Source organism: Drosophila bipectinata, chromosome 2R (assembly GCF_030179905.1).
Source record: "Drosophila bipectinata strain 14024-0381.07 chromosome 2R, DbipHiC1v2, whole genome shotgun sequence".
NCBI classification, from domain to species: domain Eukaryota; kingdom Metazoa; phylum Arthropoda; class Insecta; order Diptera; family Drosophilidae; genus Drosophila; species Drosophila bipectinata.
In genome coordinates this window covers 17,735,818-17,759,504 of record NC_091737.1, presented here as the reverse complement: position 1 = coordinate 17,759,504, position 23,687 = coordinate 17,735,818, and the positions used below count along the sequence as shown (strand labels likewise).

Here is a 23,687-nt window from a genome sequence, read left to right as displayed (position 1 = left end):
ATTCCCGACTCCCTCCTTCATCAGCTAACAAGACGTCCTAAGACGAAAAGACCTGAGACCTCGTTTTGTTTTATTTTTGTGTCATGTTTGCGGTGTTTTAGCCCCAAATTATTATTATAATACCAATCCAGAGATTAACCAATGTTTTTGTATAATTTTTTATTTTTTTTAATGGAATTATTTTATCGTTTACTTTACAACTTTATATGCAAGATAAATTTTCTTTCTTCTCATCAGAATCGAACAAAAAAACACCTCAAACGTGCTTCCTTCTCCTCTTCTCTCTTCTGCTTCTTATTCTTCTTCTTCTTTATCTTCTTCTTTATCTTCTTCTTCTCATTCTTCTCCTGTTGGTTGTCCTTTTCTTTGTATATATATGTAGGTATTTATAAAAGAAACGACTCTACTATAAACTTAAATTCATATGTATAAATACAATTTTGCTTATTTTCGTGGTTGGTTTTTTATGGTTTTTTTTGTTCATTTCCCATGTAACGCGTAGCTGCAGCCCCAACAGGTGATCTTAACATTCGAGATGAGATGATTTGACAATCGTCTTGGATCGTGTTGGGTCTTCCACTATATTCTATTCAGATTGTTTACAAATGGGGTTTCTTCTTGTTTGATGTTGGATGTAATTTTTTTTTTTGTTGCATTTTTTGTTTGTAGGTATTATGTGTGTGTGTTTGTGTGTGTGTGTGGGTGACTTGGGGATGATGGTTGGGAGGAGATGGGTCTACTCGCTTTCATCATCATCATCCTCATCGGACTCATCCTTCTTGCTCTTCTTCGATGCCTTTTTCGCGGGTTTCGCGCGCTTCTTGGCACCGCCGTTGGCAGCACTGCTGCCACCATTGGCCTCGAACTCCTTAACGGCCCGATCGTAGTCATCCTTGGCCTTGGCAGCCTTGGCCTCCCACTCCTGCAAATTAATTAAAGAAGGTATAAGTTTGTCATTTAGAATTATGCAATTTTAAGAGTACTTACAGACTTGTCCTTCATTGCCCGCCATAATTCACCTCCCTTCTTGGCCACCTCGGTAACCTTAATGCCGGGGTTTTCCCTCTTGATGGAGTCACGGGCACTGTTGAGCCACAGCATGTAGGCGGAGAGTGGGCGTTTTGGTTTGTCGGCCATTTTAGTTTGTGTTTTTGTAAATAGTTCGAGCTGGAAGTGAAATATAAATGTTAGCTTCGTCTTCTAGATGATTTTATATATTTTCTGGCATTAGATTCAAGTTTTACAAAAAAGCCTACATCGACCTGAATTTTATAGAGTTTTGGCATTGGAATGATGCTCTGATTTTCTTCTAGAGTTGCCAGATTACTTGTACTTTGAGGGCCCATCTCTACCAGAGGCTGTACTTCCCGAAGAACCTAATTTCTTTACAAATCTTCCTATTAGAATGCAAATTTTCAGATTCTGGACAGGAAGACCCTATTTAATCCTTAATTACATGAAAAGTGGTCAACTTTAATGTCCCAAATACCTAAAAACTCCTTAAGTACAGTACATTTCATATATTTTTTTCTTAGCAGCGCGCCATGTTCCTGTACGCCGGCGGTTCGCTGCCGATGCGGAGCCGCCGCCGCCACCACCACCGCTGACGCCGGCAGAGCCAATTTTAAAGCAATGGCGACGAGCCAAAAGAGACGGCTATACTGCTCGCCGCTCTGCAGCAGCGCTGCCCTGAAAAAATGCGCGCGCGCGCGCTTTAGCCGAATCTTCAACGCGCGAGCCACTTAATAATTAATACAAAATTAATTGAACTGCTAGGGTCGGCATCAATCTTTTGAAAATTGCAACTATTTTCGCCACTTGCTGAAATTTGTGCCCTGCCACAAGCAGCAGCACACTCGCAGTATAGCGAGTGCGGAGAGCAGCGAAATGGCAGCACTTTTTCTGTATGCCTTGTATGCCCGTGGCTGCTTGGTACAGACTGCGACCGCTTTCAAAGGCCACGAAAACTCCAAGCACCCGGGAAAGCTATTTCCAAAGCACATTATTCTCTAAAAAATTGTTTAAACACAGTTAAGATGCTTAAACTAAGCAAGGAAGCCGTTTTAATTAATAGATTTCCAAGTGCTCAGTGAGGAGAGTAATGCACGCCACGCCTTCTGGTTATTTTTTGCAGAAAAATCTTTCTTTTTTGAAGTCAACTGTTAACACTTTGATTTTCTACTTAATTTCACTGAAATAATTCTTTTTCAACTTCTGGAGGAGACGAAATGTCTAACCAACCTTTAACGCTTGTCTCTAAAAAATAACTAAACAATGTGGCGTCGATTGCCAAACACGGAGCCGCGCCGCTGACGCTGTCGTTGCTGCTGCTGCGTAAGTCGACGTCGACGTCGGCAGAGGTGCAGAAAAATGCGGCAGATGTTCGGCAGAACCGGCGAATCGAAAGAGAAATCGCTAAATGTCGAGTAAAAACAAATGCAGGAAAATAATCTATTTTATGTGGAAAAAGCGCGCGTCGGCTGGCGTCCAATAAACAATTTTGTTGTGAAAATTTGGTAAATTGTGCAGAAAAAAGCAAATAAAGGCGTCGGCCATTTTGTTTTCCATCAGCGTCGCTTTGAAGACGCGCTTCTTCGTACCCCGCCGCCTCGCCTTGTCACGAATAAGTTTTCTTTTTTTTTTCACGCAAAATAGCAAGTAGCACTGTATCTACGAATCGAGTCTGTTTTCACTGAACGCCGCACTGCACTTTTTCAGGTAATGATTTTTAATATCAACTTTTCTTTAATGCCAGTAAAATATATTTAGCTCCTGGAGACAACCAACCTTCTCGTGTGAATTTGAAATTGAAATTAAAATTAATATTGGTGTTCGTTTTATATTCGGACGAGAAGGCTGAAAACGCCGGCAGAGCTGCGCTGTCGAGTAGGGAGAAAACGCCGGCAGCGCTGCCGCAGCGAGAGAGAGCCGCTCTCTTCGCTGCCTCGAGTGTGAAAAGGGAGGGCGATAAATGGAATGTAAAAACAAATAAAAACGCTTGGGTGAAATTACGATCAAACTAACTAGACTTATTTTGGAAGTAATATTCTAAAATTAAGTATCTCTAACTAAAAGTAAATAGTATTTGTTTGCCAAAGAGCTATTATACAAAGAAGAGCAACAGGAAACCTGAAAACTCTTCTCGCTCGCACTGGTACACACTGCAGTGCAAACGAGGGTCGCTTTTAAAAAATGGCGCCAAAATTTTTACATGCAAGAAAATTAGACATGCAAAGGAAATACATATAGGAAAATTGTAGGGTACCCTATAGAGTATATTGTAGGAAACTTTAAACTTCAATATATATTTACAAGCAATTTGTTTACCAAAAAATTAAAAACCTATGACTCATCTCAGCTTGACGTTGGTTTGGGATTGAAAAAACTAGGTACTAGGATCTAGTCCTCTAGTCAAGCTTATTACAACCTTTTATATAGAAACTATGTTTATATCCTTTGATTTCTGATTATTTTCATAGGAATACTCCAACCGAGTCATAAATTATAAACAATATCATTTCCATATACGGCTTTCAAGATCCTAAACCCTCAGTTATAAAGCTATGTAACTGTGATATTGCCTTTATCTATGAAACCGTTACAATTTGCCCAGATTTAAGGGCAGATGCTACTAAGCATTTTCCCACCATAACATCGTAAATAACCGAAAATGCGAACAAAGGATGTTAGGGCGAACTGCATCCTACCATTGTCGCTGCATTTTTTTCTTCCTTAGCGGCTGCTTTAAGGACAACGATGTCACGCGCTGTTGCAAGTTCACAAAGGACACCCTACACAGAGAAAAAAAACCCTTTGTATGATCCCTAAACATCCACCCCTAGTCCTCTTTCATGTCAGTAGGTAAAGAATTCTTCAACCACTTTATAAATTTTGTTTCAGTGTATCGTATGAAACGGGAGAATCTTAGAGGGAAGGCAGATGATGGAAATCCAGTACCTGAAGGAAGAACGTTGGAAAAAAATGCATTTTGTTGCATCCAGAAGGGATCTCAGGAAAATATCCATATAGAGGGTAGGCTAGGAATCTGAGAAAAAATTAATAGGCCTTCGGCCATTTAGAATTCCCTCGATCACTCCAAGTTCCAATATTCATTCAGCTTTATAAAACTATTTTTTTTATTGCAGTTTGTTGCACCAGTGACGTCATAGCTTGTTTATAATCCACTCTCTCCAGTAGACCTGCGCAGCATCTTCTCAGTCTCTCTCTCGCATTGGTTCTCGTCTTCGTAGCCCCAACACACCATGGGGTCAAGGAGCAAATTTTTCGGTCAAAAGGCATTTTATGAAACTCTAAATATCTTAAAAAAAAGGATATAATAGAGTAACTACCTTAGTTTCAATGGTTCATAAAAATATCAATGTTTTTATCAGGGAAAAATCCTTTAGTTTAAAAAGCAAATTATCAAGGTTTTTTCAACATTGTGGTAGGTCCTCTCTTCTAGAGTACCTCTCTTCTAGTAGAGTCTTGTCCTCTTTCGAAATAATGAAGTTTTAAAGAGCACCTTTTGTGAAAGTAAGATTTTTCAGAGGAAACCTCAAAATTTCCTGGACAGAAAACCGGCCCACAAAAGTTCTCGTTGGTCCCATAGTACAAAGCAACATTCAACGCGAAAAAGCACGATTTCAGCAAATTTTCATGCTTTTTGCGTTGAAGGAACTCTGGGTGTTTTGTTTAAAAATATTTATTGCACGAACTTGGAATAAACAAAATGCTTTCAAATGCTTTTGGAGTTCGAATTTGAAGAAATAAAGAACATTTTTGTTTATTGATTTTAAAATCAGGTCCAGTTAGACAGGGATTTTTATTTTTGTAAAGGTCTATTTTTAAAGATTAGAAAAAGGTATAATTTTGAATTTTGATAGTTTTTGCGTGCGATTTGTAAAGGGAAAGGCAATGATTGATAAAAGCATCGTGAAAGCGAGACTGCGGTGGACCCGAGTTTCAAATGGCTCTGAGAAAAGCAAAGCAGAAAAGCAAAGCAAAGCAGAAAAGCAAAAAGCAGAAAGCATGTGGGGAGACCGTCAGTTCGCGAGGAGCACTGGCGCACAGAGGTTATAGCTGAACTATTCCTATATCAATTTTTTTCTTTTGTGCTTTTTTAGAAGATATCAACCAGATAGAGAGGTGTATTTAAGGCAGGATGTCCAACACAGCCAGGGCCACGGTTCCGTTTCGGTTCACGGATGAACGTACCCTGGTATTCGTAATACTCTATGGCCGGGAACCGTGTCTTTGGAACAAGAAACAGTATTTGCAGCGAGCTCGAAACGCCGCCTATCGTCGCATACAGACGGGGATCAATTCCGTTACTGAGCCCCACGAAGCTCACCTTACAGTTCAGGGCGTTAAGATGAAGATTAAGAACTTGCGAAGTGCTTATCACCAGGAGCTTAAGAAGATCAGATTGAATCCCGAATACCAGCCGAAAACCCCATGGTTCGGGCCACTTCACGAGTTCCTCGGCGAATTCATTGATACGGTAATTTCGAATTCGAATTCTAACATAAATCTCTTATCTATTTCGAAGGTGACTCTCGGCGATAGTCTTTTAACCTAAACTAATCTTCGGAACTACACTATCGCTTTCACTTCACAGAACGAATTGTCATCGCCCGATACACCTCCGCTGAAGCGTTTGCAGATCCGCCTAACCAGGGTAAAGCCCATTAAGATCCATCCTGAGGTCAAGCTCGAATCCGAGGAGGTCGTGTGCCCGGAGACACGATCGGAACCCTCGACCACATTCACTGTTCTCCCAATGCCGATGGCCATGAGTGTGGATAACCCACCCACTCCTCCTGATTCTTTGTCAAAGATTTTGGAAACTAACTGGGTTCCACCTCCGGTTTCTGTCCAGATAACGGAACCTATTCCAGCTGGATGTTCCGCCTCGGAAAAGGGCGAGGTTTTGGGAAGCACACAGGGATCTGTGACTGGAACGGGACTGGGACTCGGAGTGGGAATGCGCGGCGAGGACGAGTTCACCTTCTTCGGATTAAGTGTAGCTGCCCAGCTCCGTAATATGCCACTGGCCAATGCCATGGTCATGCAGTCGAAGATCCAGTACATGCTGGCCGTGGAAAGACGTAAGATCTCGGGTCATTCCACAGACGTGAACATTTTTAAATAGAAATCTATAATTAAATGAGATCCGACGGTGTCATAGAGCAGAGATGCCCAAAACCCTATCACAGGGGTCCAGAAATTTGTCTTTAAGATTAGTTAGATAATGTGATCTAACACAGGATCTCTGTGTTTTATTATGATATATAATTTCCTTAATTATAAGGTTTAAAAAGAACAGAAGTTGATTTTCTGAACATATCCGTTGTAAAAACCCCTTATCCTCGTAACAATATGTATATCTGTTAAATTATAAATATCTAAATAACCTTTTCTTTAAGAATTACTGTATAAAAATACAATAAAATATAAACTAAATCTTCTAATCGGCTTCACTTAGCGGGTGTGGACTGTGCCTTCGGAAGAGAAGCCGAACCGAAAGGCATGTGGGAGAAAGCAAGAGCTAATCGTACTGTACTCGTAGAACAGTGGCGAAGAGAGCCAAAGAACGGTAGTGTAAAGCTATAGATATCACTCGGATTGGGGAAATATCTTTTTTGATTTTCGGGCTGGCCAGACCCCCTATATTTGTGTGTGTACCTTTGAAATTCACAACTAGGGAGACAACTGAGACACTGAAACCGGACGACAATCGTTTATTTTTTATGATTTCTTATCATTTTGACAGAACTTTTAGACATTCTAATACCCTACCGTTATATTGATCTTCAGGGCTAACTGTAGAGGTTTCTAATCAAAGTGGAAGTCCCTTATGGGAGTACTGTGACCACCCAAACAGAGGACACACTTCACTTTCGCGGCTCAAATTGGGTCACAAAGGAGTTGGTTTGTCCTGTTCCTGGTGGGCCTTTTGTTATTGCTGTCGCTCCTACAAAGGGTTCCAGGGAATGTGTTCGGTTCGAAAGGCTGAAGATACTGAACTTGGCCGTGGACGCCGATGGGGGGCCATTCGGTAGCTCTTGTTGTTGTTTCTCGCACACACACTCGCAGAAACCAACAAGAACGCATCGTCAGCCCATCCGTATTGTTCTGGGGACCCGCCTGCCCCACACTGTCCCCCATATTCGCTGCACCATCACAGCGCCAAAATCAGCTGTTCGACGGAAACGAACGACGCGAACGCCAAAATCGAGTGAACAGCCGAAAGAGCAACAATTCCATACAAATTATGGGTAAAACGAAGCACTGTTCACCTTAAATTTTGCTCAGGTGGGCTTGGTTCTTCCACCTGTTAGTCAAATAGTATAGGAGAGATATTAAAAGGAACTATACCGTTAGGTTAATAAATTATTTTAAAGAAAGGACTTGCTTTTATATCTAATATATCTTAAATTGTTTTTAAGAAATCATAAAACTACAAGATTCATAGTTTAAAAGCTTTTAAGCCTTTATTGTATTTTACAACACTGAAAATTGACATCCGATCGCTTGAAAGGATGTGTTGACAACTCTGTCGTGAAAAATGCCATGGGAAATCAGATAAAAAAGTGCATAATCCTAATCCCTTCTAATTGGGTATAATTTGCTGCAAATGTGGCGCCAATCAGCTATTTTTATCCGGATCATAACGGCAAAAAAACGAAGTAAATTACTTGGCCATATGGTAAGCATACATATTTGTTATGAAGTCGCCTGGAGACGCCGACAACAACAAGTACCCCGTGTTCAGACACATCCAGTCCACATCCAGGAACCCAGCTTGCATCCTGCTGTGATGTACTTCAGTCTCCTGATTGTCTGACTATGGGTGTGTGTGTTTGCAACATTTGCTTAGGCAGACTCCTGCCGTTGTTCGGAGTTTCCATGAAAGGCACAAAATACTCACAGTCCACAGACCCTCCTCAAAATAATATGTGAGTTTTGCAGGCAAAATGATGCCGCCCAGGGCCTGTGGTCCAAGTCCAGGCAACAGGAATCAAATCAAAATCAACCTAAGCTGGGTAAGCTGGGTCGGGGAAGGACGAGGCAGGCACTAACATCAAGGATCTTATAGAGAAATGCTCAGAACACACACAGAAAGGACTGCTGTACGCTCTTAGACCATTACCAAGATGAAAAGTTGCCAAGAAGAGAAACAGGACGGAGAATGCACTTCATATGGTAAGTGACTAAAGATTAACTAATCTTTTTAGAAGGAAAAACATGATTATCCAGCTTCATGTAAGGACTACATAGTTCTAGTATTTGCATTCTAGTTATAAATATAATTTCGTAGGAATTCGTTCTTCCGGGTCTGTACACCCCGTAGAGCATTGGCTCTTCGATCGAAGAAGTTTCTCGCCCGAGCCTGGCACACTCGAGTACATACGCATGCAGCAGGCTCGTTATATCCACATCCTGTCAAATGTGCGCCTCATGCGTCCCCAATTCGATGAAGCGTTGCTCGCCTGCTTGCCTGCTCGGCTCGTTAGCTGCTGGTTCGTTTTTGCATACTCCGACCGAGCGACGAACTGCTGGGCCCCCTTCCGCCCATCCTGGACTCTTCCATCCACTCTTGGCCGACAATTGCCACCACCGAAAGCCGCCGCCAGTAGCGTCAGCCCGACCGCCGACTGCAGCCCGCCCAGGTCTCTCACCTCCCAGGAACGGCAGCAATAGCAGCAGCAGCAAAAGAAGCAGCATAAACGGCAGCAGCAGAGTCGCACAGTCAGCCCGAAAGCAACGCCGAGCCAAAGCCATAACATCCCATCCCTCCCCCCGCCATCCCCCCGGCGATATTATGGATGTGGAAGGCGCTCGGTGTGTTACACAGACACGGCTGAAATGAGACGACAAACAACCATAATAATCGACCGACCCACTGGCACGGTGGGATCGAAAGGCCCGGTACCGGCACACGGTACCGGTAAGCAAAAAAAAAATATGTCTCGAATGGCGACTGTTTCTGAATCTTGAAATATTGAAAATTAATCCTGGCTTTTGTTACATCAACCCCTTGTTTGGTAGGAACCCTTACTATGCTTTAGGGTAAAGGTCAATGATCTGTAAAATATCCTTGTCCCATCAAAGGATACAGTTCTTAAAACCTATTCAAAACACTATGCATTTTAATAGGGAAGTAGCTTGATTAATGATGAAGAGTTCTATTGTATTACTGACTTTGGAACATTGCAGTCTTAGAGAATGTATGGAACAGCATCCGAAATAGTTAAGATACCAACTATTGGATCTGTAGCACCCAAAGATATAGAATAATCTGAATGATAATTAAATAGACATATCATATTCCCTGTATTTGTGAATTTCGCTTTGAGATACTCCCAGGAATCTGGTTAATCCGTTGAGTGGTTAAACATTATTGTCCCATTGCCTTCTGTGTACACCCTACAGTCGAATCTCTGTGGCACGTCGATTGCATGGCTTGGGTTGGTGAGAACTGTGTTTGCTTCGCATGCGAACGTCGCTCCGCTCTCTCTCTGGGACTCCGCATCGCCTTCATACGCTCCATACACTCGCTCGGTTCGTATTTTCGCTGCTGTAGCTGTACTGCGGTCTTCAGCTATACGGCTCATGGCTCTATAGAACGAGATACAGGCGAACGAACCGACTGCGAGTCGAAAAACAAGCGAGCCTGGTCGACTTGCGGCATCCTCTTTTTCATGCACCAACCTTTGGGTGGCTGTTTGTCAGTTTTATGATTAGATAAGGTATTTGTAACTCTCAGATCTGATGTCATCTATTTTTCTGTCTTTAGTTTGATCCATACCGCTAACCAATTCTTCCGGAGATTGAAATCTTTCTTAGCTGAAGACTTAGAAGCTTCTAAATACTTATTTCTTTAGAAGCTTTATGAATCAGCAAACTTCTTAGTTTCTCAAAACTTAAATTAAAAATGTTTTTAAAAGACTTCCATTGCCTATCATATATTAAATAATTTTTTCAATAAAAATGATATATAATTTATCATAATAAATTTAAATAAATCATATAGATAGGTTAGAACTTCCTCTATTAAATGCCCAACACCCAGAATATCTTTAAGTTTTAAGTAATATTGATAACCAAGTACTTATCCATCATTTTAAACCAAAATATCTCTGATTTTTTGAAAGAAAATATCAAATTTCTTATTTTTTATTAAATAATTAAAAAAAATTAAATCCCTGATTATGGCTAATAATGTTTTCAAATCATCCTCATACCAGGTATAACCCATCCCAGTTATAAATATGTGGAATACTATGGATGGTATTCCCAGGAACAGAGAAGTACAATGATAATATTTTTAAAATAACCAAAAAATATAATATTTCTAATGATGGTATCCCCTTATTTTAGATGGCATTTTGTGGATAAGGATTCTGCTGAGCGTTCCTCATACCCAGTACACCCCATGTGAGTGGTAAGTTCTTCCAAAATTTAACAAAAATGTTGAAAAGATAAAAAGGCAAACCCGTCCAATGTGTACCGAACCAAAGGCAAGGCAAACCCAGGCGGCCATGTTCAATGCTCTGACTCTGCGCTCTTGCTGTTGATACCCCAGCTCCCCCGGCACACCGCCCTACACCCCGCCGCATCCGTCCATCTGCCGCCAGTGTGTTCATATAACCGACCGAACCGAACGAACGAATTCGTAGCTACAGCTACAGCTACTACAGCTACGTTGAGCTGCTACCCATACAGATGCCATGCCGACCAGCAACCAGCCAGGCCAGATACACACGTACGGATGTATCTGTGAGTCGTTGCTCGCACATAGCACGCACACAGATACAGGGCAGAGTGCCTGAGTTTGCGTCGTACTCGTGTTGCCTGTGTGTATGGCTGTATGGCTGTATGGCTGTACGGCTGTATGCCTGCCTCTATGGCCGTATGGCTGGCATTCACTCTGTGTATTTGATATTCCAAAGGCAAAAGCTGTACTACGGCCGACTGCTCGACTTGAGTTTTAGTGGAAGAAAATTTATAAAGTGAAAATACAGAGGCAGCAAGCAAGGCAGCAAGGCAGCCAACAGCCAGCACCAGGCACCAAGCACCAGTACTGAAACCATCTGAACCAAACTGAACTGAAACGGCGAACGAACGCCAGTGCAAGATACATTGAGGAGCATACATAGATTTTTTTTGGCTGCAATTAAACGCAAATTACGCGACATTTTTATACGGGTGAGTGTCAAGTGTTTCACTACGATTGATCCGTCATTCTATCGCCTCAATTATCTGGCCAAAAGTCATCGCCAGCGTGGCCATTTATTATATAAATTTTGCGAAAAACTTAAACCAAACGACCCAATTTCAGTTCGGTGTTCGGTAGTAGTCTGGCGTGGGTTATATTCTCCTATACTACTTGGGACTTCCATCATGTAGAGCTTGCTTGGTTTTGGTTAGGTGGCTCTCGTACTGGCCATAGTCGTCGACGACGTCGTGTATTGGATTGAAATTTTTGAATGGAGGGCGCGCGCGAAATATTGACGGTTATTTTTTGAAATTTATGGCGTATGAGAGTGTGCTCGCTCGATGATTACTCAATCGATTGATATGTAAATGTCAAATCAATATTCTAGGTTAAATACATTTTTCCATTAAGATTCATTTTCCAAATTTAATTTTTTTTGAAAACACTAGTTTCCAAAAATCAAAATAATGTTAGGCATTGGATGAAATTTTGGATTATAAGAGTACTTCATATATATATTTTTTTTTGCATTTTGCGGATAGGCGGTAGGCGGGACAGGTGGGCCGGCGGCGGCAGCAGCGTTTTAGTTTCGGTTTCGGTTTATATGTGACGACGTTTTCATATAATGAGAGGGGCACAGTAGAGGGAGGGAGGGGGGAGGGGTTGGCCGGGAGTAGGGGGTAGGGGTGCCCGAGGGGCAGCGGCTTCGCCGTCAAATACTACTGGCATTTCGTTCGCACAGAGCTCACGCTCTGCTCCATGCTTTTTATTTGGGCGAACAGCGTGCAGTCGCGGCAAAAATATCCAGTACATGCTCTCTTAGAGAAATTCCAAGGGGTTTGGGTTGTCGTAAACAAGCGAGAGATCCAATTCAAGACTTGTTTACTAGTGGGAGATGTTTGTATATATTTTGTATAAATAATAAAAATATTCTCATTAATTCTCCATCAGCAGAAATAGTGCCTAGCATTCATAGGGCTTTTATTATTTAAATTTAATTATTTTTAAGACAATTTTCAATATTCTTTCCCTTCACTGTGCATGCGCTCTTTGGAAAGTTTACCTCTCAACGGGCTCAATTTGCTGGGAGGCAACTGTGAGGCCACGCAGCTACAAATGATTTTCCCACCAGCCTGGGAGACAGTCACCAGAGGCAGCAGCAGCAGCAGCAGCAGCAGCTGTGCCAACCGATTTGCCACGACTGTGTATCTACACCACCCTACCCGCAGTCCGACGGCGTATCTGCTGGCCTGTGTGTTGGTTGGTTGGCTGGCTGGTTCGACTCTCAGATACAGATACTTTGCTGCCTGTACTACTGCGCTGGCTCTGTGCTGTGTGTTATTTGATGGTCTCGCTGTTCGCTGTTCGTTCGTCGACCGCCTGCCTGCCTGCCTGTATGGCTGCCTCTGTGTATGCCTGTACGCCTCTTCGCCCTGTGCCCTCGGCCATCGTCAGTGCCCCTGCTCTACCGATTCTGTTTCGGTTCGTTTTGGTTTGGTTTCTGTGTGTAGCTGGCGTAGCTGTAGCTGCTGCCGTCGCTGCTTTGCTTGCCTTGCTTTGCCTGGCTGGCTGGCTGGCTGGCTGGCCTGGCCTGGCCTGGTACAGCTGCTTCAGTTGAATTTCAGTTCAGTTCGCCTTCCTATAGACGCTTGCCCGTAGTACGTTTTGTTCGGTTGCTCAGTATTCAGTGCGATTTGCAGGCGGCAGTAGTAGAAGCCAGTATCCCAGTATCCCAGTACCCAGTATATCACACAGTTGTAGCCAGAAGAAGTAAAGTCAACACACAGAGCCAAAGTACGTACGTAGATATGGCAATACGAGTATTTTTCATACGATTTTTGCACTCTGCTGGCCAAGCGCATTTACACTCGTCGGCAAATTGGCTGGCCAGGCCTTTGTATCTTTGTATCTTTCTATAACTCTGTTCAAATGTGGAAATCATGTGCCTTGGGAAATTGCTTTGATTGTGTATTTAGTTAATTAGGCCTGAGAGATTTTGTTCAAAGGTTTAAGTTGAAGGGATTTTAAAGCGATCCCATGACTTGGTTAGGTTAAAGTGAATTTTTAAAATAAAATATATTAATAAAATAAATTATAAATATGAGTAAATAAATTATAAAGTGCCTAAGAATTTAAAAATCTAGCTATTTAGGTTAACTATTAAAAGATTTATACCATTTTGCCTTAAAAATTAGTCATTAAATAGATAGTAATTTAAAGAATATTATATCTATTTTTTTTTAAGCCTAATCTTAGAGTTATTTTTTTGATTATTTCACCTATTGATCAAATCTCTGCCTGACTAGTGTATTTTGGGGGCTCTTCCGCCGCCAACCGGGAAACATTCCTCAGTGCAAGTCACTTTCAGTCGCACCTGCTCGGTGGGGCTTTTGATTTCTGATCGGCTTTGGGTCTCACCTTCGGCAAAGGGCCACCCGCTGTCCACCCACCTGTCGCCATCTGAGGCTTCACTTGGTTCTCGGTGTGCTTCCAGTCTTGGCACTTTTCGAGTGCCTTGCCGGCTTAGTCAGACGGGCTAATGTTGGTTTATAGAGATGTCTTCTTTTGAGGATACCGATCTTTTTTTTTAAAGGATCGTTAGATGACATTCTCCATTTGGTTTTTGTGGGTAGGCGGCAGGAATTCGATTCGAAGTTTATAATTATTTTGTTATCCATGCCGTGCGCGTGTTTTGTTTTTATTTTTTTTAGCGCTTTGCGTGCTGCACTCTCGAGTGCAAACTAAAAATGGCGCCAAAAGTTTTGTCATTGGAGGCCCCCCCACTCTCACCCACACATAGGAGGCCGATGAAGAGCGAGCGAGAGCGTGCTAGAGCGACAAAGCTCTATTCTTTAGCGTGCATTTACAGTTATAAAGCTCTTTTCGCGCCATTTTTGTGCCGTTTCCGAATGAAATCTCCCGGCCCAGATAGCCGGTCAGGGCTACCCACAAGTCAAAATTCGGTTATTTAAGATATCCCTCAAAGTCACCGATCTCGTGCGCTTGCCCGCCCTCTGCTGAGAGATCCCTGATAACGCTAAGCACCTCTCACTGGTGATAGTGTGGCTTTTAAATATTATCGATCCCTCTGGGGAGTACATGGCCGTAATAAAAAGCAAAAGGGAATCGGGTTGAGTCAATAATATAATTTATATGTTTTTTTTCGTTTCATACTGATTAGCCAAGTCAGCCATTCAGTGCTAATTCTGAGAAAAACAATGCCTCCAAAAATATACTAAAACTCATGGTTTTCCCTCTAAATAATATACAACCCACTAAAAACTTCCCTTGAGAGTCATTTCCATTGAGCCAGGAAGGGCTAACCATCTAGCTTCACTTCCTTTTGTGGCAAAATAATGACAACCTACCCTTTGATTTTTGCCACGACTGTACTGTTGCGTACACTGCGCAAAAAGTGGGATAGAGAACAACGGTCGTTAAACGAGAGCATTATCAGCATTATGTATCCCCTCGTAAAAAGTCACCACTGTGCGTTCCACGCTCTCCATGCCAGAGCCCAGAACACATAACACGGACACGGGCAGCAAACATCCAGTGCGCAAATCCCTGGGAAAGTATCTACCCTAAAATGCTGGCTCTGCGCACAAGCTTCGTTCCGTTTGGTTCCGTTTGCCGCTTCTGTTGCAATATTTGGTGGTTGGGTGGCTCGGTGGTTACTTTACTGCTGGGTGGTTGGGTGGTTGGGTGGTGTCGGGACTCCGGACGGGGCATTAAAAACACACGCCATAAACACACACATATTCTCGCCCCCGATAAGCGTTGTCAGTTGTCTCTCAGTTGACGTCAACGCCGCTGTCGCTGTCGCCGTCGCAGTCGCTGCTACCGCTGCAGTCACTGCTTCAGCCGGCGGCGACTGCGACGGGTAACGTCTGCTTTTCAATTTTAGATCGACAAAATTACAGTGGTTTTTGTTGGCTACTGTGTTGAAAGGCTTTATATTTTGCCTCTCCTTATTTTTTATTCCGTTTAATGTCCTTTGTGTCCTGCGTCCTGGGTCCCAGTCTGTTTGCCGTCAGTCTGGCCTCTTATTATATGTCCAGCGGTTTCGTGGTGGTAACACGTTGCGTATGCGTAATGTTGTCACTGTTCCCACTGCCTACGCTGCGTATGCGTAATATTTTATAAATGATATGTGGCATTTCGCACTAGAAAATAGGTGTTTGGTGGAAAACACACATGTATTTGTATTTTTAGGTACATGTAGCTTTATATTATCCTACAGAGAGTATGTTCTACCCGCAATTTCTGTGAAAAATAAAGTTTTCCAATGTGTGGTAAACCCTTCAACTTCACTAACAACTTAACTGTAGCCATGCAGCCCACTTAGGCCACTTTGCAAATGTTTTCTACCTTGTTAGCTTCACTGCCAGAGCACAAAAACGAGCTCGCAGCGCAGAACAACGGATACAGATACATCCAGTGGCCGCCACACACACACACACACACAGATACACAATACACCCATTCTGAGGAGGAGCAGGAGCAGGATAGACGGGAAATGGTTTTCGCTTTCGATTTTCTGGGCTTGCCCCCTTTTCCTGTACCTACTAGATGAGGTGGTATCCTGGTTGCATCACGTGTTGCCGCAATGTGCGAAACTGTCTATCCTCTGTGCCCCCAAAACTGGGTGGGGAGGTGGGGAAGTAGTGTGTGTATCTTGTGGGTGTGTGCGTGGCCGCGTTGAACTAGCAACAATTTTGCCGCCGTTTTCCTGTTGCTCCTGGACACAGCCATGTCGCAGGATACGATGCACACACACACAAGCACAGATACATACATACAAACATACTTGTATTGTGTTTGTATTTGTATCTGTGGCCCGGGGGCAATTGAGGATGTTGTGCAATGTGCGGAGGCGGTTGCCTGATTGATGCGGCACTGCCGGACTGCCTGCCTGCTTGCCTCCTTGCCACCACCTTCTCTTCCTCTCTCCGGTGCTGCAGTGCTGATTTATTTCGTTGGTGGCATCCTCGGTCTTCCTCACGTCGCCTTCCCAGAGCGATTTCGAGTCGTTTGTTAACCCAATTCACGTTGTTATGCTTCCAGCTCCTTGGCCCCCGTGCTTCCTTCCCCGGGGATGTGCCTGTCGATGTCTCGTGCATTTTGCGCTGAATTCTGGATTTGGGTCAAGTGCATGGCTTATGGCAGTTGTTTTGGGTGGCAGATTGTCGCCATCGTTTGCGACATTTGCATGCCATTTTCCAGCTGATTTGTGGCACTGACGGAAAAGGACCTCTCGTCTTGAGGGGTCACTGGCGCTGCCACGAAATCCTTTTATCTGGGCCCCCAAAGTGCAGTGACCTCAGTGACCATACATATGTACACCGAATTAAGAGTACATAAGAGACTGTATCTCTCTCCAACCACAATTAATTCGGAATATTGCTGCCATAAATAGCAATTATATACGGGCCTATGTACAAAGCCGTCAGGATTATGTATAAAAGTATTCGATTCCGATGGCTGGAGTGTGTGCATGGGCGACGGAGTGAGGGTGGATGGGTGTCACTGCCGTGTGTTATTGTACAGACAGGCATATTTAATTAATGCCTGTTTGTATCCGAACCGAAAATGCAATTATTGAATATGCCACACACGCGGAGGCAGGACCTCTGTGGCGAGTGTTTGTGGGGGTAAGATATATTTCGCGGTGCTTATCAAAAATTCACGAATGGGTATTTATAGATTTGAATTTTTGATCAGGGAGTCACTTAGATTTTAGCTTCAACCTGTCAGTTACTTGTACTAAACATTTTACTTTCAATTCTCTTTCCGACAGCAGCTTGAAAGAGAAGCTACCGAATTTCCGTTGAAAAAGCAAAAGAAAAACCAGAAACAGAAACCAACATGAGTGGAGAGCGCCCGAAGCGTCCTTTGTCAGCCTACATGCTGTGGCTCAACGAGAACCGCGAACAGATCAAGAAGGATAACCCCGGCAGCAAGGTGACAGACATCGCCAAGCGAGGTGGCGAGCTCTGGCGTGGACTGAAAGACAAATCCGTAAGTGGCACAAAACAGGCAATCCCCCACACAATCGTACTAATCCCTATGCTTTTACAGGAGTGGGAACAGAAGGCCATCAAGATGAAGGAGGACTACAACAAGGCGGTGAAGGAGTACGAGGCCAATGGTGGCACCGATTCGGGGGCGCCCAAGAAGCGAAAGAAGCAGGCCGCCAAGCCCGCCAAGAAGGCCAAGAAGAAAGAGTCCTCCGAGGAGGAGGAGGAGGACGAGAGCGAGTAGACAGTAGGAGGTGGCCAGTTAATTGCTGCCTCCCAGCGGGCAACGTTTTCTGCATAAGTTTTAAAATACATTTTATTAATGTAATTTTTTAAGTGACATAGAAAAAAAAAAAAAAACAAAAACCCCAAAAAATGGAAACCAACAAAACTTAAGTAAAAAAAAAAAAAAATCTCAAAAAATGCAAAAAAAAAAAAAATGAATTAAGACCTTAAATCTTTAATATGCACTAACTCCATAAACATGAGATACACAACATACACACACACACACATGCCAACACCCAGGCATAGATACTACAGACACAGACAGAGCATAAACCATATAACTAAGTTAAAGAAGTGAAGCCACACAGACACATAATTTCCAGTCGGACAACTTTAGCAACTGTTCTATATATTATTCTAGGTTTGTACGTATAACTGTAACTATATGTATGACACTCTTTTTGGAACACACACACACACATAAACACGCCAAAACAGACCCCACGCCCCAGCCCCCTTTAGCCACTTTCTTCGATTGCATCAAGTTATTTGAATTTTGGGTCCTTCGACTCGAAAGCAAGAGTTATATATATACATATATATAAATTTTAAACTATATACATAAATATATATTTGAGTATATATTGTGTAATTTAAAAATGAAAACAAACAAAACCCATATTACAAATATGTAATTGTGAATGTAGAGCTGAATGGAATATTTAAAAGAAAAAAAATATAAAAAATTGTGAAAACATTAAGAGGATTTTTTTAATTTAGTTCCTGGGGGGTGTTCTGGAATTGGCTAGGATGAGCTTTTTCCTGAACTTTGGTAAGAGTTTATGGTTAGCTTTTCAATATCTTCACAGCTTTCATATCGGATATATCTTGGATGATATTCTTTATGATTTTTATGATCTGTTATGATTATTTATTAATAGATTTAATATGGTACTTTTATGCTTCATATACTTTGAGCTTAATCCTGGTTAGAACCCCTTTTTAAAGACCCTAGTACCACTGTCCTTCAAGAGCGCCTGCGTTACTTTTGTTTAGACTAACCAAAGGCAGTCTAACTTTTTGTTGTTCAGTTTATCTTCTTCTGCATTGGCGACTGGTGACATTCTCCCGCGGATCGAGGACCTTTTCCCCCCAACAACAAACCTTTTTCCCCATCCAGAGGGTCAAGTAAGTTACCCAGAATGGAAGTCAACGAGAAGGTTATAAAGACTAGAGAAACACGAGTCCTAAAACCTGCCAAAGTCGCGATTTAATTCAACCACCTGTGGCGCTTCGTTATCTGCGGAAAGCAAAGCCAGTCGGTGGGAAAACAAAGAGACACTCTCGGTGTTGCAACATCTGGAAAAATCAATAATGCGTAGAGCATATGGATGGCAGGCAGAGGAGTAGATAGCATAGAATAGCAGTCTATAAGGTCAAGTGCATGCTATTATGGTCGCGTGTACTCCTGACAAATTAATCATACGCCGTGTGCAACACGCACCCAACTAAACCCGTTTCCCCGCCTCTCATTGCTCCCCTCCCCCCGCTTAATTACAGGCTAACGACCCTGAACCCTTCGGCCGGAGCTCCAGGTGACAGTGAACTTGGCGGCAGGTTGCTCGCCAGCATGTCCAGCATGGCGCGCTTTCGCAAGGTAATTGTTTATAGTTTTTCTATTTTTATTTAAAACATTAGTGTTTTTATTTATTTAGAATTAAAATTTTTAAAGTTAATGATTCAAACATTTTATTTTGTTATTTTTGTGATGTCCTTGAATTTTAGGAAATAGAGTTCAAGAGGTTAATGGGTGACTGTAGTAACCCTTACTAATAAACAAACTATGGGCACGCGCTGGGGTTAACCGTCTGTAGATGGCCACAGCAGATACTATGATAGGTTTCCCCCTGCCTGGATGAGCCATTGGCGTATTCCGGCGCTACTGATGGATGTGCGGGCGTCTGGGGGCCATTACCATGCGAGGCACACGCGCTGTCCCACTGTTTTTGTTGTTTTTATTGCATTTGCGTGCTGGTTCGCCTTGCTTTTTTTTTTTATTTTTTTTTTTATTTTTGTGGCGACCCTCGAGTGATGGAACGTGCGGCTCATTCATTCATTTTCAGGTGAACCGTCCGAGCGAGGAGCTCGATCCGACGGCGAGTGCATCTCTGCTAAAGTCATCCCCCAATATACTTGAGAACTTTGCCTACGAGGAGTTCCTGCAGCCGAATCACTCGCCTCTCCAGAGGATGGCCACCACACCCAGTTCCGTCGCAGCCGTCAGGTCGAAGCCGGAGCCCAAGTTTTGCGACACCCTGGAGCGACATGCCTTCATGAAGTACGTGATCAATCCCCAGCCCAAAAGCGTCCGCCGCTACTCCAGTCCGGGCGAGAAGGAGGCGCAGGTGCGACGCAGCCTGGAGGAAATCACCAAGGATGTGAAGGAGATCGAACAGTTCCTGAGCGCCACCGAGGAGCTGCTGCAAAAGGAGAAGCAGCAGGAGGAGGAGCAGGAGCGGGCCTTGAGCGCCAATAAGGAGAACAAGTCCCCCAGTCCGATCCGTCGCATCACCTACAAGATCAATGCTTACAAAGCTCCACCCCGCAGGCATCGTCCTGGCAGTCCCAGGTTCTACCAGTCGAGGCTCTACTTTCGGAACGGTAGAATCGGCTGTGTGGAGTCCTCGGAAAACCAGAACAATGTGGGTGCCACCCACGCACTGGTCAAGCACATCCTACGGCACGAGAAGCCACTGGTTAGCCCGGATAGTGTGAGGAGAGTGCTCCAGCCGGAGACCTTCGAGATGACTCCTCTCCCAGGAGCCGTACCGGAGATTGTGCCGGATCCCATAGCCGTTCAGAGGGCTGAGGAGCTCGCTGCCGCCACAGGTCAGGTGGTGTTGGAGGACGAGGAAGAGGAGGAGGCTGTGGAGGAACCAGTGCAGCCGGTTATCGACGAAGACGAACAGGATGTGCAAATATGCTACAACGAGTCCCCGGAGCTCCAGAACGAAGATCGAAATGTACGTGCCCAGGGAACTCCCTCGATAAATGAAAGCGAAATCGTGGCAGTGGAGGCTGATATGGAAACTCTAGAGGGCATGGAGGCAGAGCATCGCAAGCCCAGCATTGCCGGTAGCTTGGACTCCCAGGGTCAGCAGTTCCTGCGCGACCAGGTTCGCCATCTGGTCCGACGCTTCACAGCCCGGGCCAACAAGGTCAAGTCTCGGATTGAGCTGCCACCCACTCCCTCGTCCAGTAGCACAGCCAGCTCGCCTACTCCGCCACCCACCAAGAGTCTGCATCCTTCGCCGGAGCACAAGGTGCGTCTGGTGCCGGCCGGTCAGTCCCCGCATCGGGGCAGGCTCTTCGTGGCGGACACTCCGCGCTCCAATGTCTGGCTAAGTTTGTGCGGCGCCAACAACGACGAGAGGACCCTGGATCCGCAGGGCAAGATCTACATCTCCTGGCTGTGTGTGGTCTCCCTATCGTTCCTCTACAATGCCTGGGTCATTCCGCTGCGCGCCTCCTTCCCATTCCAGACCGAGGCGAACACCAACATCTGGCTGGCCTGCGATTTCTGTGCCGATATCATTTATCTTTTGGATGTGGTGTTCTTCAAGCACCGGGTCATGTATCTCTTCGAGGGGTTCTGGGTGAAGAACAAGAATCTGACCAGGAAGAACTATATGAGAAAGCTTCAGTTTAAGGTAAGTAGGGATTGGAATAACTACGTGTTTTGGCCTATGAAGCTATCTTCCAAAAAAGGAGCCAATAGCTATTTTATTCATTCATATCTTTTATATTTCCGTAGCTGGATTTATTGGCCCTCCTCCCGCTGGAACTGTTCTATCTTAAACTGGGAACCAACGCTGTGTGGCTTCGTTTTCCACGTTTCTTCAAGATCCAAAGCTTCTGGGAAGTGTTTCGTCTCCTGGATCGGGTTATATCTTCACCCCATTTTGTAGGTTTTTAGCTATAGCTCTTATAACAACAAATCTTACTCCATTATTCCTCAACCTCCAGGTGCGAGTGGCCAAAACCCTGACCTACATGCTGTACATGATCCACATCACAGCCGCCCTCTACTATGCCTACAGCGACTACCAGGGCCTGGGCAAGAACCGGTGGGTCTTTAGTGGCAAGGGGCATCCTTATGTTCGATGCTTCGCCTTCGCAACCAAAACGGCCACCTCCATAGGGAAGAATCCAAAGCCGGAGCGACTAGGAGAGTACGTTTTCATGACCGTGGCATGGTTGATGGGGGTCTTTGTCTTTGCCTTACTGATCGGACAGATCCGGGACATCATCTCCACGGCTACCCGGAATAAGCATGAGTATCGACAGCTGGAGGATGAGACCTTGGAGTACATGCGACGTCTTAATCTCTCTCAGGAAGTGCAGTCGAGGGTTAAAATGTGGTTTCAGTTCACCTGGGAGCAGCAACGAACTTTGGGTAAGCAAATCTTCGAAATATTTATACAACTTATTCATCTTTCCCCCTCTCACAGATGAATCGAACATCCTGGATGCCTTACCCATTAACTTAAAAACCGACATCGCCATATCCGTGCACATTCAAACCCTCTCCAAGGTCCAACTTTTTGCTGATTGCGAGGAGGCCTTGCTCCGTGATCTGGTCCTGAAGTTGAGAGCCGTCACCTTCCTGCCCGGAGACTTTGTTTGCCGGAAAGGAGAGGTAGGGCGAGAGATGTACATCGTGAAACTGGGCCAAGTCCAGGTAATGGGTGGCCCTGGTAGCGACGTGGTTCTTGCCACCCTCACGGAAGGCTCCGTTTTCGGGGAGATCAGCCTGCTGGGCATCAATGGAGCCGACCGTAGGACAGCCGATGTGCGTTCCAAGGGCTACTCCAACCTCTTCGTGCTGTCCAAGTCCGACTTGAACGAGGTCATCGCCTACTATCCCAACGCCCAGGCCATTCTCAAGAAGCGGGCACGTCAGCTAATGAGAAAGAATGCTGCCAGGGAGCGGGAGGAGGAACGCGAGAGAGCACGCAGTGCTCTTCAGGCGGATGTGGTGATTGGTAATCCCAAGACACCGGAGACCCCACCGAAACTGCTACAGACGGTTATTCAGGCGCTTCCCTATGAATCACCCGCCGTGGTGCTCATAACCCGTGGTTCCAAGCGTTTGCGGCGCAAGCGGCAGTCTCTGCAGATGGAGACCATTGTGGAGCCCAAGATGGAGGTCACCGGCGTCGCAGAGTCTACGCAAGAGCAAAGGAATTTGAAGCCTGGACGATGTTCTCCCGATTTGCTCTCCTCCATCCAACAGGAGCTGAAGTCCAAACACAAGTTCATCAACCTCACGGACTCCGAGAAGGCGTTGATCAGCCAGTCGGCCAACAATTCCTTGGAGGACATGCAGGTGGTGGATCTCTAAGATTATATAGCCAATTCAAAAGCATTTTTATCTAAGTGTTGTAACAAAAAGTATTCTGCGATATATAAACTCTGTGTGCATAACAATTTTGATTAACTAATTCTTTAACTGAAACCCAGCCAACACCGCCTGTACAATCGTCGGCACCTCCGCCATAGCCCCGTTTCCTGTGTCTCCGCACATCAGAGTCTTGGAGATGCAGGGAATCTCCTTGTAGCCCCAGCTGATTAGCTTGTCGATCTGCTCCCTGGTGATTGGATGGTCGTACATCCGAGTGTTCATGGCGGGGGCAAAGAGAAGAGGCTTCTGCAGATCCCAAGCGCGCACCACGCACATCACCAGATTGTCGCAAATCCCCTGGAGCCATAAAACGAAAAAGATAAAGAAGTGGTTGGATTTACTTTTAGTATTTCACAATAAACGCGGAACTTACGGTGGCTATTTTGGAGAGGGAGTTGGCACTGAGGGGGGCAATCACCAGTAGGTCGGCCCACTTTCCGAGGTCAATGTGCAGCACTGGATCGCCTCGCTTGTTCCAGGTGATCCACTCGTCCCGGTTGTGGTATATGGGTACTGTTGGGTAGATGGTAGAGATATTACAGGAGACATGTAAAAAAGGACACCCGATTCACACCCACCATGCTCGGGTATCTGCTCCAGTTCAAAAAAGTGCTTGGCCGACTCTGTAATGATGATTTTTACATGGATTTTGAAGGGCAGGCTTTCGTCGGAGAGCTCCTTAATTAATTGGGACATTTTGATGGTGGCCACACTGCCCGTGGCCGCCAGGATCACGTTACGTTCTGGTTTCATG

The 23,687-nt window shown here is 44.5% G+C and overlaps 5 protein-coding genes across 13 annotated transcripts; 3 read left to right on the top strand and 2 right to left on the bottom strand.

Moving 5' to 3' along the window:
• Window positions 1-142: 142 nt before the first annotated feature.
• Window positions 143-2,811, bottom strand: HmgD (High mobility group protein D). Of its 2 annotated transcripts, none has more exons than XM_017241233.3 (3): window positions 2,788-2,811; window positions 988-1,167; window positions 143-922 (listed from the first exon to the last, which is right to left on the bottom strand). In XM_017241233.3, exons 2-3 carry the CDS (start codon window positions 1,135-1,137, stop codon window positions 737-739), a joined length of 336 nt encoding a protein of 111 aa, XP_017096722.1. In that variant the 5' UTR covers window positions 1,138-1,167; window positions 2,788-2,811; the 3' UTR covers window positions 143-736. The 2 variants fall into 2 exon arrangements, with proteins under 2 accessions (XP_017096722.1, XP_070134804.1); XM_070278703.1 differs by lacking the exon at window positions 2,788-2,811 and adding an exon at window positions 2,242-2,265.
• LOC108125144 (uncharacterized) lies at window positions 2,347-6,454 on the top strand. 2 transcript variants are annotated; one of them, XM_017241227.3, is made up of 3 exons: window positions 2,347-2,718; window positions 5,124-5,500; window positions 5,618-6,454. In XM_017241227.3, the coding sequence occupies exons 2-3, from the start codon at window positions 5,162-5,164 to the stop codon at window positions 6,149-6,151; spliced, it is 873 nt and encodes a 290-aa protein (XP_017096716.2). In that variant the 5' UTR covers window positions 2,347-2,718; window positions 5,124-5,161; the 3' UTR covers window positions 6,152-6,454. The 2 variants fall into 2 exon arrangements, with proteins under 2 accessions (XP_017096716.2, XP_043067016.1); XM_043211081.2 differs by lacking the exon at window positions 2,347-2,718 and having other exon boundaries at window positions 5,040-5,500.
• A 1,006-nt stretch (window positions 6,455-7,460) lies between these two features.
• On the top strand, window positions 7,461-18,230 carry HmgZ (HMG protein Z). Of its 6 annotated transcripts, XM_070278707.1 has the most exons (6): window positions 7,461-7,708; window positions 7,972-8,045; window positions 8,099-8,205; window positions 10,251-10,313; window positions 10,384-10,447; window positions 10,524-11,210. In XM_070278707.1, the coding sequence occupies exons 3-6, from the start codon at window positions 8,157-8,159 to the stop codon at window positions 10,558-10,560; spliced, it is 213 nt and encodes a 70-aa protein (XP_070134808.1). In that variant the 5' UTR covers window positions 7,461-7,708; window positions 7,972-8,045; window positions 8,099-8,156; the 3' UTR covers window positions 10,561-11,210. The 6 variants fall into 6 exon arrangements, with proteins under 6 accessions (XP_070134808.1, XP_070134809.1, XP_070134807.1 ...); XM_070278708.1 differs by lacking the exon at window positions 10,524-11,210 and adding an exon at window positions 17,022-17,084 and having other exon boundaries at window positions 7,474-7,708; window positions 7,972-8,205; XM_070278706.1 differs by lacking the exons at window positions 7,461-7,708; window positions 7,972-8,045; window positions 8,099-8,205; window positions 10,251-10,313; window positions 10,384-10,447 and adding exons at window positions 17,025-17,242; window positions 17,303-18,230 and having other exon boundaries at window positions 10,944-11,211.
• A 202-nt stretch (window positions 18,231-18,432) lies between these two features.
• CngB (Cyclic nucleotide-gated ion channel subunit B) lies at window positions 18,433-22,959 on the top strand. 2 transcript variants are annotated; one of them, XM_017241211.3, is made up of 6 exons: window positions 18,433-18,657; window positions 19,030-19,126; window positions 19,593-21,179; window positions 21,284-21,433; window positions 21,496-21,925; window positions 21,981-22,959. In XM_017241211.3, the coding sequence occupies exons 2-6, from the start codon at window positions 19,100-19,102 to the stop codon at window positions 22,871-22,873; spliced, it is 3,087 nt and encodes a 1,028-aa protein (XP_017096700.2). In that variant the 5' UTR covers window positions 18,433-18,657; window positions 19,030-19,099; the 3' UTR covers window positions 22,874-22,959. The 2 variants fall into 2 exon arrangements, with proteins under 2 accessions (XP_017096700.2, XP_070134237.1); XM_070278136.1 differs by lacking the exon at window positions 18,433-18,657 and adding an exon at window positions 19,255-19,271 and having other exon boundaries at window positions 19,096-19,126.
• Ppcdc (phosphopantothenoylcysteine decarboxylase) lies at window positions 22,871-23,686 on the bottom strand. The gene is made up of 3 exons (XM_017241213.3): window positions 23,512-23,686; window positions 23,307-23,446; window positions 22,871-23,230 (listed from the first exon to the last, which is right to left on the bottom strand). The coding sequence occupies exons 1-3, from the start codon at window positions 23,684-23,686 to the stop codon at window positions 22,970-22,972; spliced, it is 576 nt and encodes a 191-aa protein (XP_017096702.2). The 3' UTR covers window positions 22,871-22,969.
• Window position 23,687: the final 1 nt, after the last annotated feature.